General features: G+C 38.1%; 1 protein-coding gene across 3 annotated transcripts in view; it reads right to left on the reverse strand.

The window, feature by feature from the left end:
* DYNC2H1 (dynein cytoplasmic 2 heavy chain 1) overlaps positions 1-16031 on the reverse strand; it is a 362922-nt gene extending 346891 nt beyond the window's left edge. For all 3 annotated transcript variants that reach the window (XM_081541773.1, XM_081541771.1, XM_081541772.1), the window contains exons 1-5: positions 15718-16031; positions 8791-8961; positions 8236-8371; positions 1500-1618; positions 256-400 (exon numbers count right to left, since the gene is read on the reverse strand). In XM_081541773.1, the coding sequence (XP_081397899.1) occupies positions 256-400; positions 1500-1618; positions 8236-8371; positions 8791-8961; positions 15718-15912 (766 nt within the window). In that variant the 5' untranslated portion in view covers positions 15913-16031. The remainder of the gene's footprint in view (positions 1-255; positions 401-1499; positions 1619-8235; positions 8372-8790; positions 8962-15717) is intronic.
* Between the last annotated feature and the right edge of the window lie 2254 nt (positions 16032-18285).

The following is an 18285-nucleotide window of genomic DNA, read 5'->3' on the forward strand; positions in this document are numbered from 1 at the left end:
AGTCTAAATTAATACATGCATTTTTTACATACATAAAAAATCTGTTAATTTGATTATCAAAGAATTTGACACTATGATTTAAATTAACCAACTATGTACAAATATCTACTTAAATAATCCTATATAATTTGCTCTAAGAGTTACTTTAAGCAATAATTACTCTATTAAGCAGCATTTCAGAGAAGGACTTAAAAGAAAAAAACAGAAAATAAGGCAAGCTCCCAAAATTCCAAAAGTGTATTTCTTTACTAGTACCTATAATATCTAAGAGATGTAACATTCGTGATTCAGGATAATGATCGTGCTCTGTTTGTCTCCACACATCATCTACAACATCCCGAGTTGTCTCCACCAAGTCAACCACTTCCAGTAAGGACAGACCATCCAAGTTATAAAATTCCTAAAACCAAAGTGTATTCATTTTTAAACATAATCGTATTTGCACCTAGGGCAATATAAACAAAACGTTGCCTGAGTTTTTCAAATGCTGCGATTCTAATATCAGCCATTATTTTCTCCTCTTCTTCTATCAGATGCTATATAACTTCTTTATGCAAATACCCTATCTGATCCTTCACAAACATAAATTTCATAAAAGCCAGAAGAAAAGATAAGAATTGCATAAACCCTATAAATTTATTTTTACCCTTGGCCTAAGTTCCTCTAAATTTGGATTCGTTTCTTTTATTTATCCAATAGAGTGTTTATTTAACACTATATACACATTACCTTTTTCATTTAACTTATCCTTATTCATTCATTTCCTGGGTTGCACAATGTTACCAATAGTACAAATCTAGTACTACTACTAAGTCACTTCAGTCGTGTCCGACTCTGTGCAACCCCATAGACAGCAGCCCACCAGGCTCCCCCGTCCCTGGGATTCTCTAGTACATGGTATATTATTCTAAATTTCATCACTGCCACAAAAAGAGTTTTAAACCACTTCAAACACTTCATTCAAGTGACAATAATGAAATAATATTTAGAATGAATAAAAAAATTACTAAATATTTATTTTGAAAAGAATAGATTTTTGTAAAAAAACAAAATGGTCACTTATTTAACCTCTCCATAGATATATCATCAAGGAGTAATCAATCTAATAAAGTATCAGACTAAGACTTTTTATATTTCAGATTCCCCCAAACTGCTAATTTTAAAAAAGTGAACAATTTTCCCAAAGAACATATTACCTCCATATGGACAAACCTCTTAATAATGGGTTTCTCATTTTTTCATATCTACCTGCATAAAAGTAATTATATTTTTGAGAAAAATATTTTCTAGTGATTAGAATTTAACTTTTTCAGAAGTTTGGACTTCTAAGTTGTACTCATTTTAAATACATATCTTAAGTAAACTCTGCTACATCTGAAGAATATATTTTGTCCAGAGCCATCAAATAATGATTTTAAAACAGAGATAAAGCTAATAAAAATTGAATGCTACAGTATTTCTATCAAAACCTGATATATAACTATACATGAATCACATACTCTTGCAATTGTTTCAAATAATTCTTTAAAATAACTGGCTCTTTCTTTGCTAATCTGTTTACTTCCACGATGAGCTTGTTCTATCCAAAACTGGAACTCATCACTTGGTGTAAGAATACCTGAAAAGTGAAAAGGAAAAATAAGAAATATCAACTATTATCATGGTCATCATTTTGAAATGTAAAGAAATAATGAAATACTATATTTTGTGTACCAGGAACTAATATATTATTGTAAGTCAATGATAACTTCAAAATCTCACAAGCAAATAAACTAATAGAAAAAGAGATTAGACTGTTGGTTACCAGAGGTGGGGAATAAGAAGAGGGGGAAGTGGATGAAGCTGCTCAAAAGGTACAAACTACTAGTTATAAGATTAAATAAGTACTAAAGATATAATGTACAACATTATAAATGTAAATAGTGCTGCTTTATGTTATATATGAAAGTTCTAAAGAGAATATATCCTAACATTTCTTATCATAAGGGAAAATTTTTGTTTAACTTTGTATCCACGACATAATGGATGTTCACTAAACTTACTGTGACAACCATTTCATGCTGCATGCAAGTCAAATTATTATATTGTACACCCAAAACTTACATAATGCTACACATCAATTATCTCAATAAAACCAGGAAAAAGAAGGAAACAATTAAAAATGAAAAGCCGGAAAGTAACTGGTTTCATTTGCTGATTTTGCACATTTCTGTATTATTCCCGAAGTACAGAAAATGAATTTTACAATTTCTATGAACAAAAACAAACTATAAAACAACCCCTAAACAATTAAGAAAATGACAATCAGTACACACTTATCAATAAGTACTTTAAAATGCCTGAATGGATATAAAAACAAAACCCATATATATGTTGCCTCCTGGAGACTTGCTTTGGATCTAAAGTCACACTGAGACTGAAAGGGGATGGGAAAAGGTATTCGAACTAAATAGAAGTCAAGAAACCAATACTTATGTCAGATAAAGAAAATAAAGACTGTCACAAATGATGAAGAAGGACGTTACATAATGATTAGTGATCAATCCAAGAAGACATAACACAATATAAGTATATATCCAACCAACATAGGAACATCTAATACATAAAGCAAATATTAATAGACATAAGGGAAAAACTGACAATAATAAATTCATAGTAGGGAACTTTAACCTCCCACTTACATCAATGGACATATTATTCAGACGAAAAATGAATAAGGAAACAATGGCCTTAAATAACACATTAGACCAAATAAACTTAATAGATATATATATAGAACATTACACCCACAAGCAGCAAAATATACATTTATTTCAAATATATATGATACACTCTCTAGGACAAATCACATGCTAGGCCACAAAAACAAGACTCAGCAAATTTTAAAACCTGAAATCAGATCAAGCATCTTTTCTGACTACAATGCTCTGAGACAAGTAATCAACTAGCAGAAAAAAATTGCAAAAAAAAATCACAAACAAGTAGAGGCTAAACAACATGCTACAAACAAACAATGGGCCATAGAAGAAAATTTTTTAAAATACCTGAAGAAAAATGAAAATAAAAACACAACAATCTAAAATCTACATAATGCAGCAAAAGCAGTTCTAAGAGGGCAGTTTATAGTGATACAGCCTATTCCACAAAACAAGAAAAATATCAAACAACCTTAATTTATACCTATAGCAACTAGAAAAAAAGAATAAATAAAACCAAAAGTTAGCAGAAGGAAAGAAGTCCTAAAGATCAGAGCAGAAATAAATGAAACAGGAACTAAAAGGTAATAGAAAGATCAATGAAACTAAGAGCTCGTTCTTTAAAAAAATAAACATCACTGATAAACTTTGCCACTCTCATCAAGAAAAAAGGACAGAGGGCCAAAATCAATAAAATCAGAAATGAAAAAGTAACTGACATCACAAAAATTCAAAGAGTCGTAAGATTTTATTAAGAACAATTATACACTAATAAAATGGACAACCTAGAAGAAAAGGACAAATTCCTAGAAATGTACAGTTTCCCAAGACTGAATCAGGAAGAATAGAAAAATACGAGAACAACTACCAGTAATGAAACTGAATCAGTAAAAAACAACTCCCAAGTACTGCAGTCCAGAACTAGATGGCTTCACACATCACATGGTTTGGTGAAGTCCACCAAATATGCAGAGAAAAGTTAACACCTATCATTCTCAAATTATTCCAAAAAAATACAGAGGAAGGTATCCTTCCATACTCATTTTCCAGGGCCAGCATCTCCCTAATATCAAAACCAGACAAAGAATCACAAGAAAGGAAAATTAATGGTCTGTATCACAATAAATATAGGTGCAAAATTCCTCAACAAAATATGAGCATACCAAACTCAACAATACATTAAAAGGACCATACACCAGTCAAGTGGTATTTATCCTAGAGATGTGGATGATTCAATATCCAAAAATCAATCAATGTGATACCACATTAACAAAGTGAAGAATAAAAATCACAAGATCACCTCCATAAATACAGGAAAACTTCTGACAAAAGTAAGTATCCATTTATGATTAAAAATCTCAACAACAAAGTGGGGTATAGAGGAAACATAATCAAGGACATATGTGATGAGCCCACAGCTGACATCATACTCAAGGGTGAAAAGCTGAAAGCGTCTCCTCTAATATCAGAAACAAGATGAGGATGGCCACTCTCACCCACTTTTATTCAACAAGTCCTAGCCACAGCAATCAGACAAGAAAAAGAAATAAAAAGGAATCCAAATTGGAAAAGACGAAGCACAACTGTCACTGTTTGCAGATGATACTATACAAAGGAAATTCTCATGATGCCACGAAAAAAAAAAAGTAGATCTCATCAATGAATCTGGTAAAACTACAAGATACAAAATTAATACAGAAATCCACTGTATTCCTATACACTAACAAACTACCAGAAAGAAAAATCAAGAAAACAATCTCATTTATAATCACACCAAAAAAGAATAAAATACCTAGGAATAAACCTAACCTAAGTAGGTAAAAAGCCTATACGCAGAATATTAGTATTAGACACTGATTAAAAAATTGAACAGAAACTGAAAGATATACCATGTTCATGGATTAGAAGAATTAATATTGCTATAATGAGCATACTACCCAAGGCCATCTACAGATTCAATTCAATCTCTATCAAAATACCAATGGCATTTTTCACAGAGCTAGAAAAAGAGATCCTAAAGATTGTCTAGAAATACAAAAGACCCCAAATAACCAAAACAATCTTGAGAAAGAACAAAGCTGTAGTTATCATCCTCCCTGATTTCAAATGACACTGCAAAGCTACAATCATCAAAAACAATATGGTACTGACATAAACACAGATACGTAGACCAATGGAAAGAATAGCAACCCCAGAAATGAACTCACACTTATGACAATTAATAGATGACAAAAAAGGAAAGAGTATACAATGAGGAAAAGATAGCTTCTTTGATAAAAGATGTTGGAAAAACTGGAGCTACATGCAAAAGAATTAACTGGACTTTTCTCCACCATCATATACAAATATAAGCTCAAAATGCATTAAAGACTTAAATGTATAAGACCTGAAACCATAACTTCTAGAACAAAACAGAGAGAGCACACTCTTTGTCACTGTTCTTTGTACTGTTTGCTTGGATCTGTCTTCTCAGGCATCTCAGGCACTGGAAACAGAAGCAAAAATAAACATACAGAACTACATAAAACTAAAAGGCTTTTATACAGCAAAGGAAACTATCAACAAAATGGAAAGGCCACCTACAGAATGGGAGAAGATATTTGCAAATGACGTTTCTGTTAAGGGGCTGAAAGTGAAAAGTGAAAGTGTTAGTTGCTCAGTCATGTCCAACTTGGCAACGCCATGGACTATTGCCTGCCAGGCTCCTCCATGGAATTCTCCAGGCAAGAATACTGGCGCAGGCTGCCATTTCCTTCTCCAAGGCATCTTCCTGACCCAGAGATGGAACCCAGGTCTCCCACACTGCAGGCAGATTCTTTATAGTCTGAGCCACCAGGGAAGCCCAGTAAGGCGGGGAAGGGGAGTTAATATTCATAGTATACAAAGAATTCATATAACTCTATATCAAAAATAACATTGCTTTGTTATTAAAATTTTTTTAAATAGGCAGAGGATCTGAATAAACATTTTTCCAAAGAAACGAAACAGATGGCCAACAGGCACGTGAAAAATGGGAGGGAAAGTAGAGCAGCCGTTATGGAAAACAGCATGGAGATTGCTCAAAAAATGGAAACTAGAACGATCATACGGTCCAGCAATTACACTTCTGGGCATTTATATGAAAAAAACAAAAACACTAATTAAAAAAGATATATGTTCTCCTATGTTCACTGCAGCATTATTTACAAAAGCCATGATATGGAAGCAACCTACATGCCCATAAATAGGTGAATAGAAAAAGAAGATGTAGTACATACATACAATGGAATATTACTCAGTCATAAAAGATAACAAAATCTTGCCATTTGTGACAACATGTATATGCCTAGATGGCATTATGCTAAGCAAACCAGGCAGTGAAAGACAAATACTGAATAATCTCACTTTTATGTGGAAACTAAGAAACAAAACAAATGAACAATAAAACAAAAGCAGGGTTATAAAGAGTTGGCGCCACCAGCTCACGGCCAGAGTGAGGCACAAGCGATAGGGCCCCATGCGCTTACCAGCGCCCACCCGCCATGCCTGGCTTCAACTACAAGTTCCCAGAGAAACCCAAGCTTTGTAACCATCAGTTACAAAATTAATGAGTCACTGGTATTAAATGTACCCTGTAGGGAACATAGTCAAGAAATATGCAATATCTTTCCATGGCAACATATTATAACTAGACTCATCATAGTGATCATTTTGAAATGCATAGAAATATCAAATCATTATGTTGTGTAACAGGAACTAACATACTTCTGTCGATCAACTACACAACAAAATCAAGCAAACAAACTTGATAGAAAAAGAGATCTGACTAGTAGTTACCAGAGGTAAACTACGGGAAAAGGGGGAACTGAATGAAGGTGGTTAAAAGGTACAATGTTCAAAAGATAAATTAGTAAGGATGCAACGTCGTGGTTGTTGTTGTTCAGTCACTCAGTCATGTCAGACTGTTTGCAAACCCATGGACTACAGTCCTCAGGACCCTCTGTCCACGAGGTTCTCCGGGCAAGAATACTGAAGTGGGCTGCTATTTCATTCTCCAAGATATGTTCCCAGACCAGGGGTAGAACCCATGTCTCCTGCACTGACAGGCAGATTCTATACCAATGAGCCACCAAGGAAGCTACAACATGGTAAATGTTAATTAGCACTGATATGTTATACATGAAAGAGATAAGATAGCGAGTAAATCCTAAGAGTTCTCATCACAAGAAAAAATTTTTTTCCTATTCCTTTAATTTTGTATCCATATGAGGTGATGGATATTCACTACACTTACTGTGATAATGATTCTTTGATGTATTTAAGTCAAATCATTATACCATACACCTTAAACTTATATAATGTTGTATATCAATCATATCTCAATAGAACTGGAAGAAAAAAATAAGCAAATTAAAAGTTTTCTTTCAAATTTGTATTTAAGTTTCCTAATGAAGTGAACAATCTCTAGCTGCTTAATCACATGCTGGAAATAAATTCACTAATCGTTCTGGTTGTATGAGATTCAGAAAGCATTTAGAAAGGATTTATTTTACTATTCAAGCAAAGTATAAAACTACATCTAATATTTTAAACCAATGATTTCTGTATGTCATGAATTTCACCTTAATTGTTCTTGGGAAATAATTTATCTATGGCCACAAAATTATAATCAGCTTCAGAAAAAAATACGTTTTAAAATAAGAGTCACTGGCTTATTATCTTTGCAAATATACAATTAGTATCAATCCTCATTACTCAGATTCTGGATTTATGAAGTCACCTACTCATTAACATTTACATGTATCCAAAGTCAGCACCCTCAGAGCACTCATGGTCACTTGCAGACACACAGAGCTGTGAAAAATTTTAGCTGCCCAACACATATGTCCCCAGCTAAGGCTGAACAAAGCCACACTGCTTGTCTTTTTTCTACCTCCTACTGTAAATAAATGTCTTTCTCATAGTCCATGTAGCGTCACAGTTTCACATTTTGTGCTTTCTGTTGGTGATTTTGCTTTTTAAATTGACCCCAAGCACAGTTATGAAGTGCTGTCTCCTGTTCCTAGCACAAGAACACAGTGATGTGCCTTAAAGAGAAAATGCTTCTGTTAGATAAGCTTCATACAGGCATGAGTTACAGTGCTGTTGCCCATGAGCTCGATGATAATTCATCAACAATATATATTAAATAATGTGTCTAACAAAACACACCTAAAATAAGGTTATATGTTGAGTAGCTGGTGAAAATGTTATGACCAGAGGCTCACAGGATCCTAGGCACAATGGTTCAGTATTTGTTAATTCAGTGTTCACAGTGACTTAATAAAACAGAACTGCTGAAGACAATGAGAATCAACTATATTATTTCCATAAACTGCACATTAAAAAAGATTAAATTTTCCCCTTCTCCAAATCCATACATAAATCTATACATTTAAAATCAGCTCAAGCTCAGAGACGATCCAAAGGTGCAAAGAAATATTTGAAGAAGTATATTAATTTACTATGTACTAATAAGGCAACGGTTTTGACTTTCTTTGATAAAATTATAGCTAAATACCTCGTGTGTCATCTTCCTTAAATTTCAGTTTTGATAAGTTAGTATCTGATCTTCGTAGAACTATACCCAAACCAGCTTCTAGTTCACTCAAAAGGTTCTGAAGTTTGGGATCAAAGTTTCTGCTCCATTCCTGATCCTAAATAAAATCACACAAGAGCACATGATGATCAATATCTTGCCAAACAGGCTTCCTAAAACCCTGTCAAAAACTAAGTCCAAATACACCTGTTTCACTCAAAGCCTGGCACTACCTCCATCTCTTAAGAGAGGGATAAAACTCCTTTCAACAGTTAAAACTTTATCAAGATCATTTACTATCACAATTTAAGAATGGATGTAGATTGCACTTTACATCTTTTTCCAATTTCTCTATTTGTCAACAAAGCTTACATTATATTTTTTAATAAAAAAGAAAAAATATTTTAATTTATAAACTAAAATACTAATATTATCAATAAATAAAATAATAAATATTTGTATTTGTGTGTATGAAAGCATTTATCCAAAGACTTAGGCTAGAATCAACAACCATACAAGCTACTTTAATTTACTCACCTTTAATAACATTGGTGCAAATACTTGCCGGACAGCTTGGTAAAGGGAATTAATTGGTGATTCTAACATAGATGAAACAAGAATATTATTATGTAGATTTTGATCAGTAATTACTTCAGGTCGCAGCTTGAAAAACACCAGCACTTTATCTTTTGTGTCAGCAAAATCAATCTAAAGTGATAAACAAATGATTTTTAATGTTATTTTCATAAAGTTAATATTTGAAAATATTACCCTAAAATGTTGTATCTATAATTTTACCCCTTGGTAAAAGTATACTTTAGGAATAATTACAGTATATTACAACCAATCTGTCTTTGCTCCATAAGAAAACCTGGGTTTGAAAATTGTATCCCCACTTATAGGTGATTGTATCATAAAGCTACTTTGATAAGTGATTATAAACAAAAGCACTACATAAATACTGTTGACATACACTGCTAACTACTCCATTCCAGCCAGGTTCATTAATACTACAAATCAAAGCTGTGTGCCCCAGGTACATACTGATGAGTAGTATAATTCTCCACTCTGCTCCACAAACTCTGTAACAAGGATGTTAATTACCCTCTTGCACGCATGCTAAGTCACTTCAGTCCTGTCTGACTCTTTGGGACCCTATGGACTGTAGCCCGCCAGGCTCCTCTACCCATGGAATTCTCCAGGCAAGAATACTGGAGTCGGTTGCCATGCCCTCCTCCAGGGGATCCGCCTGACCCAGGGATCAAATCCGCATCTCTCACGTCTCCTGCAGTGGCAGGTGGGTTCTTTACCACTAATGCCACCTGGGAAGCCCAATTACCCTCTTACCCAAAACTAAGTTCTATATAAACAGACAACCTAAACCAAAAAAAAACTTAGATTGTCTATCTCCTAAAATTATCTTTACCTGAACCAATGTTTTTCCCTTAAAGTATTTGAGCATCAAACTCTTCCTAAATTGTCATAAAGCCAGATTATTTAAAATTAGAACTGTCTGAGCTAAACTAGAATTCACTAACCCAACCATGTTTAAAATAGGCCAGTTCATAGCAACTAGTTCATTAGCTGAAAAGTATACTGCTCAAAAGAAGTTTTTGCATTATACACATATTTACAAAATTGTTCTCTTTTTCCAGGAAGAGAAGTCTATGCCATAAAAAAAACTTTCAAACAAGTGCACTGCTGTGCATGAAAAGACACACTAAAGATGAGTGAGCTTTTGTGCTACTTTTATCCTAATCATTGTATTGGTTTAGCCACTAGGAAGGAACTGTCATTTACTTGGTGTTACTGCTTTTCTCAAACTCTCATTTTCAGACATTAGAGTTCTATTGCTAGTGTGATCATTTTATTCCCATTATAAGCAAGTGAGAACTGCAGACTGCAGATAAGTAATTTGAAAAATTCTTTCCTTAGTAATTAAACAGACATACACTTGAACTTTTCTACTCCCACCTATCTGAAGAACGAATATTCATAAAATACATATTTTAATATCATACCCTGAAAACAGTAACTATAGTCACTGGCCAAGGTGCTCTGGGGCATCAGGACAATGAGCTTTGCGTTAGCCAAAGTCAGAGTTAAGGCAAAGGATAAGTTGGCTACAGCTGCTCATCATTCCGAGTAGAAAATCAGCACTCCTAGCCTAATCTTCCCATTTCCCTATCAGCAACTGCTATTTACTCTTAACTGACTATAATCTGATAATTAGTAAGGTATAAATTGGGCTTTCTAGGTGGTGCTAGTGTTCAAGAACCCGACTGCTAATGCAGGAGACATAAGAGATGTGATCGATCCCTGGGTCAGGAAGATCCCCTGGAGGAGGGCATGGCAACCCACTCCAGTATTCTTGTGTGGAGAATCCCATGGACAGAGGAGCCTGGTGGGCTACAGTCTATCGCATTGATGGACATGACTGAAGCGACTTAGCATGCATGCAAGGTGTAATTTGTTCATTTTTGAGGTTGCAAAATGTCTCTATCACCTCCTGGGATCCATCAGGGATTAGCACACTACAACCTTCTGCCTGTTTTGTACAGTTCACAAGCTCAAAATTATTTCCACATTTTTTGAAAAATCAAGAATAATATTTCATGGTACGAAATTCAAGCATCAGTGTCCATAAACAAAGCTGAATGTGGTCACACTCAGTCACTCACATCCTGTCTACGGTTGCTCTCTCACGGCAATGGCCAAATTGTGACAGAGGCCTTACAACCCGCCCAAGCCCAAAACGTTTGTTATCTGGCCCATTATAGAAAAAAAAAATTTGCCAACTTCTATCCTACAGCATAAACCAGACCACATCTCTCTTACTTAAGACTACCAACAACTTGGTATTTCAACCTAAATGGTGTACAAGGTCCGAAATGCTCAGTCCATATTGTAAACTTCCACTCTTCGGTTATTCATTAAACTTCGGCAATGACTGTGTAATTTTTTTTTCCCAGCCCCCCGAAACCAAGATGAGATACAGCTCAAGGCCTTGGAATTTACCATTTCTTCTGCTCAGAAAACTCCTTCCCTCAATCTGTGTGCTGTGCTTAGTAGCTCAGTCGACTCTTTGCGACCCCATGGACTGTAGCCCTCCAGGCTCCTCTGTCCATGAGGATTCTGCAGGCGAGGATACTAGAATGGGTTGCCACGCCCTCCTCCAGGGGATCTTCTCAACCCAGGGATTGAACTCAGGTCTCCAGCATTGGGGGCAGATTCTTGATCCTCTGAGCCACCAGGGAAGCCCCTCCCTAAATCTGCCTACAACTAATTCACTGTCCAAATCTCATTTAAAATCCAATTTCCAATCCTAACAGGCACTCCCTCTCCCCTTTTTTAATGCAGTTCCTCACCCTGCCCCAATCACTACTTTAACATTTCTCTATTTTTACTGGCAGCAGTTATCAATACCCAAATTATGTTACATTACATGTCTATCTGGACAAAGTGAAGTGAAAGTCGCTCAGTCGTGTCCGGCTCTTTGCGACCCATGGACTCGTCCATGGAATTCTCCAAGCCAGAATACCAGAGTGGGTAGCCTTTCCCTTCTCCAGGGGATCTTCCCAATCCAGGGATCGAACCCAGGTCTCTCGCATTGCAGGTGGTTTCTTTACCAGCTGAGCCCACAAGGGAAGCCCCATCTGTGTGAATGTGTTTAACCTATTTTTATCCGTTTGAACATTACTCCTTGAAGATAAACTGACATATTCATATTCATTATCCCTGGAACTGAGGACAATGCCAGACCATAGCAGGTGAATTAATATTTCTTAATTTGTTAAATCATGCTGACTCTCAGACATCTAAAGTACAACTTAAGATACAGAAAAACATTTTCAAATATGACAAAGTACCTGAAGTGTGATGTCTGACTGTATATAAAATACACTGTTAGGCTCTACTAGCTTAAGTGTTAAAGTAAAAAAGTTATAGATTCAATTTTTACTACCCAACCCAAGATATATTTTTACAAATCCAAACCCCTCATCTTGTTTTCCCATTACACTCTATCTAAACTTTCAGATCCTAAAGGAAATGAGTCCTGAATATTCATTGGAAGGACTGATGCTGAAGCTGAAGCTCCAACACTTTGGCTACCTGATGCGAAGAACTGACTCACTATAAAAGACCCCGATGCCAGGAAAGATTGAAGGTGGGAGAAGGGGACGACAGAGGATGAGATGGTTGGATGGCACCACCGACTCGATGGACATGAGTTTGAGCAAGCTCCGGGAGTTGGTGATGGACAGTGAAGCCTGGCGTGCTGCAGTCCATGGGGTCACAAATGGTCGGACACAACTGAGTGACTGAACTGAACTGAAACTTTCAGAAGGATTTACAGCATTGTGTTTGATTTTATCATTTGTTGAGTATATGTCATTCTAGGCCATCCAGAGTGAGGCTCCAGAAGGCAGAAGGAGGGGGTCCTATTGTGAATTATATAATACTAACCTATTGGAAAGAAATGCAAAAAAGAAAAATGGCTGTCTGAGGAAGCTTAACAAATAGCTGTGAAAAGAAGAGAAGGAAAAGCAAAGGAGAAAAGGAAAGATATTCCCATTTGAATGCAGAGTTCCAAAGAATAGCAAGGAGAGATAAGAAAGCCTTCCTCAGCGATCAATGCAAAGAACTAGAGGAAAACAACAGAATGGGAAAGACTAGAGATCTCTTCAAGAAAATAAGAGATACCAAGGAAACATTTCATGCAAAGATGGGCTCAATAAAAGCCAGAAATGGTATGGACCTAACAGAAGCAGAAGATATTAAGAAGAGGTGGCAAGAATACACAGAAGAACCGTACAAAAAAGATCTTCACAACCCAGATAATCACGATGGTGTGATCAATCACCTAGAGCCAGACATCCTGGAATGTGAAGTCAAGTGGGCCTTAGAAAGCATCACTATGAACAAAGCTAGTGGAGGTGATGGAATTCCAGTTGAGCTATTTCAAATCCTGAAAGATGATGCTGTGAAAGTGCTGTACTCAATATGCCAGCATATCTGGAAAACTCAGCAGTGGACACAGGACTGGAAAAGGTCAGTTTTCATTCCAATCCCAAAGAAAGGCAATGCCAAAGAATGTTCAAACTACCGCACAGTTGCACTCATCTCACATGCTAGTAAAGTTTTCCAAGCCAGGCTTCAGCAATACGTGAACCGTGAACTTCCAGATGTTCAAGCCGGTTTTAGAAACGGCAGAGAAACCAGAGATCAAATTGCCAACATCCGCTGGACCATCAAAAAAGTAAGAGAGTACTAGAAAAACATCTATTTCTGCTTTATTGACTATGCCAAAGCCTTTGACTGTGTGGATCACAATAAACTGTGGAAAATTCTGAAAGAGATGGGAATACCAGACCATCTGACCTGTCTCTTGAGAAACCTGTATGCAGGTCAGGAAGCAACAGTTAGAACTGGACATGGAACAACAGACTGGTTCCAAATAGGAAAAGGAGTATGTCAAGGCTGTATATTGTCACCCTGCTTATTTAACTTATATGCAGAGTACATCATGAGAAACGCTTGGCTGGAAGAAGCACAAGCTGGAATCAAGATTGCCAGGAGAAATATCAATAACCTTAAATATGCAGATGATACCACCCTTATGGCAGAAAGTGAAGAACTAAAAAGCCTCTTGATGAAAGTGAAAGAGGAGAGTGAAAAAGTTGGCTTAAAGCTCAACGTTCAGAAAACTAAGAACATGTCATCTGGTCCCATCACTCCATGGGAAATAGATGGGGAAACAGTGGAAACAGTGGCTGACTTAATTTTTGTGGGCTTCAAAATCACTGCAGATGGTGATTGCAGCCGTGAAATTAAAAGACGCTTACTCCTTGGAAGGAAAGTTATGACCAACCTAGATAGCATATTAAAAAGCAGAGACATTAATTTGCCAACAAAGGTCTGTCTACTCAAGGCTATGGTTTTTCCAGTAGTCATGTATGGATGTGAGAGTTGGACGGTGAAGAAAGCTGAGCGCCGAAGAATTGATGCTTTTGAACTATGGGCCGAAGAATTGATGCTTTTGAACTATGGTATTGGAGAAGACCCTTGAGAGTCCTTTGGACTGCAAGGAGATCCAACCAGTCCATCTTAAAGGAGATCAGTCCTGGGTGTTCATTGGAAGGACTGATGTTGAAGCTGAAACTCCAATACTTTGGCCACCTGATGCAAAGAGCTGACTCATTGGAAAAGACCCTGATGCTGGGAAGGACTGGGGGCAGGAGGAGAAGGGGACGACAGAGGATGAGATGGTTGAACGGCATCACCCACTCAATGGACATGAGTTTGGGTAAACTCTGGGAGTTGGTGATGGACAGGGAGGCCTGGCGTGCTGTGATTCATGGGGTCGCAAAGAGTTGGACGTGACTGAGCGACTGAACTGAACGGAAATGAACCTATTGGAGTGGGCCTCGTGGTGGCTCAGACAGTAAAGAATGTGCCTGCAATGCAGGAGACCCGGGTTTGATCCCTGGGTTGGGAAGATCCGCTGGAGAAGAGAATGGCAGTCCATTCCAGTATTCTTGCCTGGAGAATTCCATGCACAGAGGAGCCTGGCGGACTACCATTGTCAACTATGATTATCCATGCTTTTTACATCTTTGTAAACTTACCAAGCCAAGGAAAGTGCCTTATATATATTGAGTTCAAAATACAGTGATTGAATAGAATTGAGTCAAATCCAAGACTAAAGATTCATAACAGGGTGAATAATTCAATCATCCTACAAAAATGCATTCAGTGTAATCTGTGAATCATCTACTGTGCTAGACCTAGGGATATGGATGAACACTAGAGGAAGAGGTTTAAAAATATGACTATGATTTGTTAACCTTCATCCATTTACTGAGCCCCTTTAACATGTGAGGCAATTTTTTCTGTATATTACTCTGAGCGTGTGTGTGTGTTTATCTCCTGGTTGCAGTGCACCCATTCCTTAAACAATCCTGTCAGTAGAAGCAGCGATGAAATAAATATTAGTAAGTCAATACATCACATGTTGTACAACAAAAAAGAATTTAAACTATCTTATCATTTCGTAAAAGATTTTAATTCCTAACTATTCTTTCCCTCGAGTAAATTTAAACTAAGTATATAATACAAAAAAAAAAAGATACACTAGAATTTATCCCCAAAGAACCTCAAAAGGGAGAAAGAAAAAAAATGTTTAAATAGATAAGATAAATTTCGTGTTTTTAGTTATAACCTAAATGTAGTACTAAAAGACTGTAATTGTTATCCGCCGGTGAGCGGACTGGGAGCTTCCTTCGGCCAGGCGGGATGCAAGCTTGGAAACCAAGTGAAGCCAGAGGCCCGCGCAGCCCGCCCGGAAGGCACAGCCTCGGGCCCCGGAGGAGGACCCAAGCCAGGAGGCTCCCAGGGACCCGGCATCCGTCCGGCTGAGCCGGGACGGAAAGGCAGGCCGGGGCGGGGTGCAGGCAGGCATACCACGTTGGAGAAGGCGAGGCCGGCGTCGGATCGCTGCACTCGGAGGAGCATCTGGTTCCCATCGTCCAAAAAGTTGTTGATTTCGGGGCCGCTGCCCAGCAGCGTGTGCTCCCAGGATTCCGACACCAGCCCGAAGTAGTTCTGAGTAGTGGCGAATATGAAGCGCTTCCGCACGTCCCCGGGCCCGCCAGCCATGACTCCGGAGAGGAGGACCGCCGAGGGCGGGAGGCAAGAGCGAACGACGGAGAAAGCGGGCGGGAGGCAAGCGGAGGAACGCGCGGACGGCCCCGGCCGCGAGCTCGCCCGCGGCCTGCGGGGCTCCGGTTGCCAAGGGCAGTCGCTATGGCGACGGCGCACACGCCCGCGCGCGGCGGCGTTACCGCCTCGGGCACGCGCACGCCAAGCTCTCGGGCCGATCGACCACCTCGGCGCTCCGTAGCTGCTCGCCGCCGTCTTCGATTGCAGGGGCTTCGGGCGAGTGTGGGTCCGCCTTTAGTGCTTTGTACAGACTTCTTATGACGCATTATTAGGAGACACGCAGCTAGCCTTCAAGTGCAACAGTATGGCGTGGATTTAGGAAGGCTAAAGGATTTCTACTGCTCCCTTTACCCCTGTACTCATTAGCAAACCATTCTGTCAGCATGAAGTTCCACATTTGTAAACTGGGGAAATACTATCTAGGTTGTAGTGAGGATTTTAAGAGATTATTATTTAAACATCGCTTTTTAAAGAGAATGATTTAAAAAAAAAAAAAGGTCTGGTTAAAGAACAAGAATTCAATACAACGTTAATTTGGTCATTTCTGTGCTAATTTCTCACCATTAATTTTATCATCCTATTAATTTCAGAAAAACTTAACCAGGTTTTCATCACAGTCATCATTGGAACACAGAGCCATATTTGTAAAATAACCAAAACAGGCCATGATACTTGTTAATTTGTTTTATAACAAGCACATCCAAATACTGAAGAAATACAAAAGTGAAATCAGCCTTCATTTTCCACTCTGTGGCATCACTACAGACTACTAAACTGCCATTTATCTCAATATTCATCGAAGGCTCTGAATTCAATAATTATCTTCTAAGATGTTTACCACATGCTCCTATATGCCAAGTAATGAACTAGGCCCTGGAGGCCACAGTCTCTGGGTTTTTGGTGTACTCCCTCATCTCAGTCCTGGTTTGAGCCATTATCTAGGGAAAAGGACACTCGTTTTTTATTTGTACCCAATAATCACAACTGTATTCTTTTAGAATGAGAAAGAGGGTCATTTTATCTACTGAGGGTCTTGATTGAGTTCTGGGAATGGAAACTAAAGAAAGCTGAAGAGCTTTAAATTATAAAAGGAAATGAGTTCAGATTCTTGCAAAACAGTTTGAAAAGTGGGAGAGGAGTCAGTGAGGTAGAATGCTGGTGACTCCAAATAGGAACCCAGGGTGACTGGGTAGCCAAAAAGGCCTTTGAAACAAAAATGGCTAATATGGATGCAGAGATTCTTGCTCTGCGATGGGCATAATGACCCTTCCCAGGATCTTAAGGAAAGCTTCCATTACCCACAAATGCTTAGTCTGGGTGAGTTATTTTGGTGGAAATGTATAAAATGTCTGTATTAAGTGTCCTTGGCAATGTGAATAAAACTGAATGAAAAGGCAATACATGTAGGGGCGTGAGTATAGAAAGCTGTTGAGATGATGAGAATCTCATCCTCCCAGAAATATTTAAAATCTTGATGGGCTTTGGACTTCCACAAGATATGCAATTTGAGTATTTCAATCCATTTTAACTCCGATGTCAAAATATATATATATATATTCACCTAGATGTCCAGTTGACATGTAAACCCAATGAGGGTAGGGATGTTGTGTATCTTGTTCACAGCTGTTTACCGAGACTTAGGCCTAGAGTGGAAAACAAGACAATGTCCCTGGACTCATGAAGCTTGAATAAAGAATCTCACAGATAGTAAGTTATAGAATGAAGATTTATTCCAAATCCTATAGACTCAATCTCCAGACACTCTATCACAGAGGTAGACAGCAGGTTAGCCACTAACATCATTTCTCCCCTTTCACAGCTAAGAAGTACTTACCATCCAGGTGTGGCCATTAACTAAGTCTCACAAATGAAATGTGGGCAGAAGGAACGTGTGCCACTTCCAAGGCAAAGTTTCAAAGAAGTAACTATATCTTTACCCTTTGCCAGCTGGGTGGAGCTGACAAAGCAATAAGAAATGGCAGAACCATGAAAAAGTCAGAACCAGAGCTCCTGAGTCAGTGTGGAGTAGAACCAGCAGTTGTTAAGCGAGGAATAACCTTTATTGTGTTGGAACCATTTTATATTATGTAGTGTGGGTCTATTTTTTAATAGCGATTTAGGCCACACTAACCGAAGAGTGGGGCTTCCCAGGTGCAGCTAGTGGGAAAGAATCTGGCTGCCAATGCAGAAGGAACAAGAGATAATCCCTGGGTTGGGAAGATCCCCTGGAGGAAGGCAGGGCAACCCACTCCAGTATTCTCGCCTGGAGAATCCCATGGACTGAGGGCTACAGTCCAGGGTTGCAAAGAG

The sequence above is a fragment of the Giraffa tippelskirchi genome, chromosome 11, assembly GCF_054371585.1.
Source record: "Giraffa tippelskirchi isolate mGirTip1 chromosome 11, T2T-mGirTip1v1.2.pri, whole genome shotgun sequence".
NCBI lineage: Eukaryota > Metazoa > Chordata > Mammalia > Artiodactyla > Giraffidae > Giraffa > Giraffa tippelskirchi.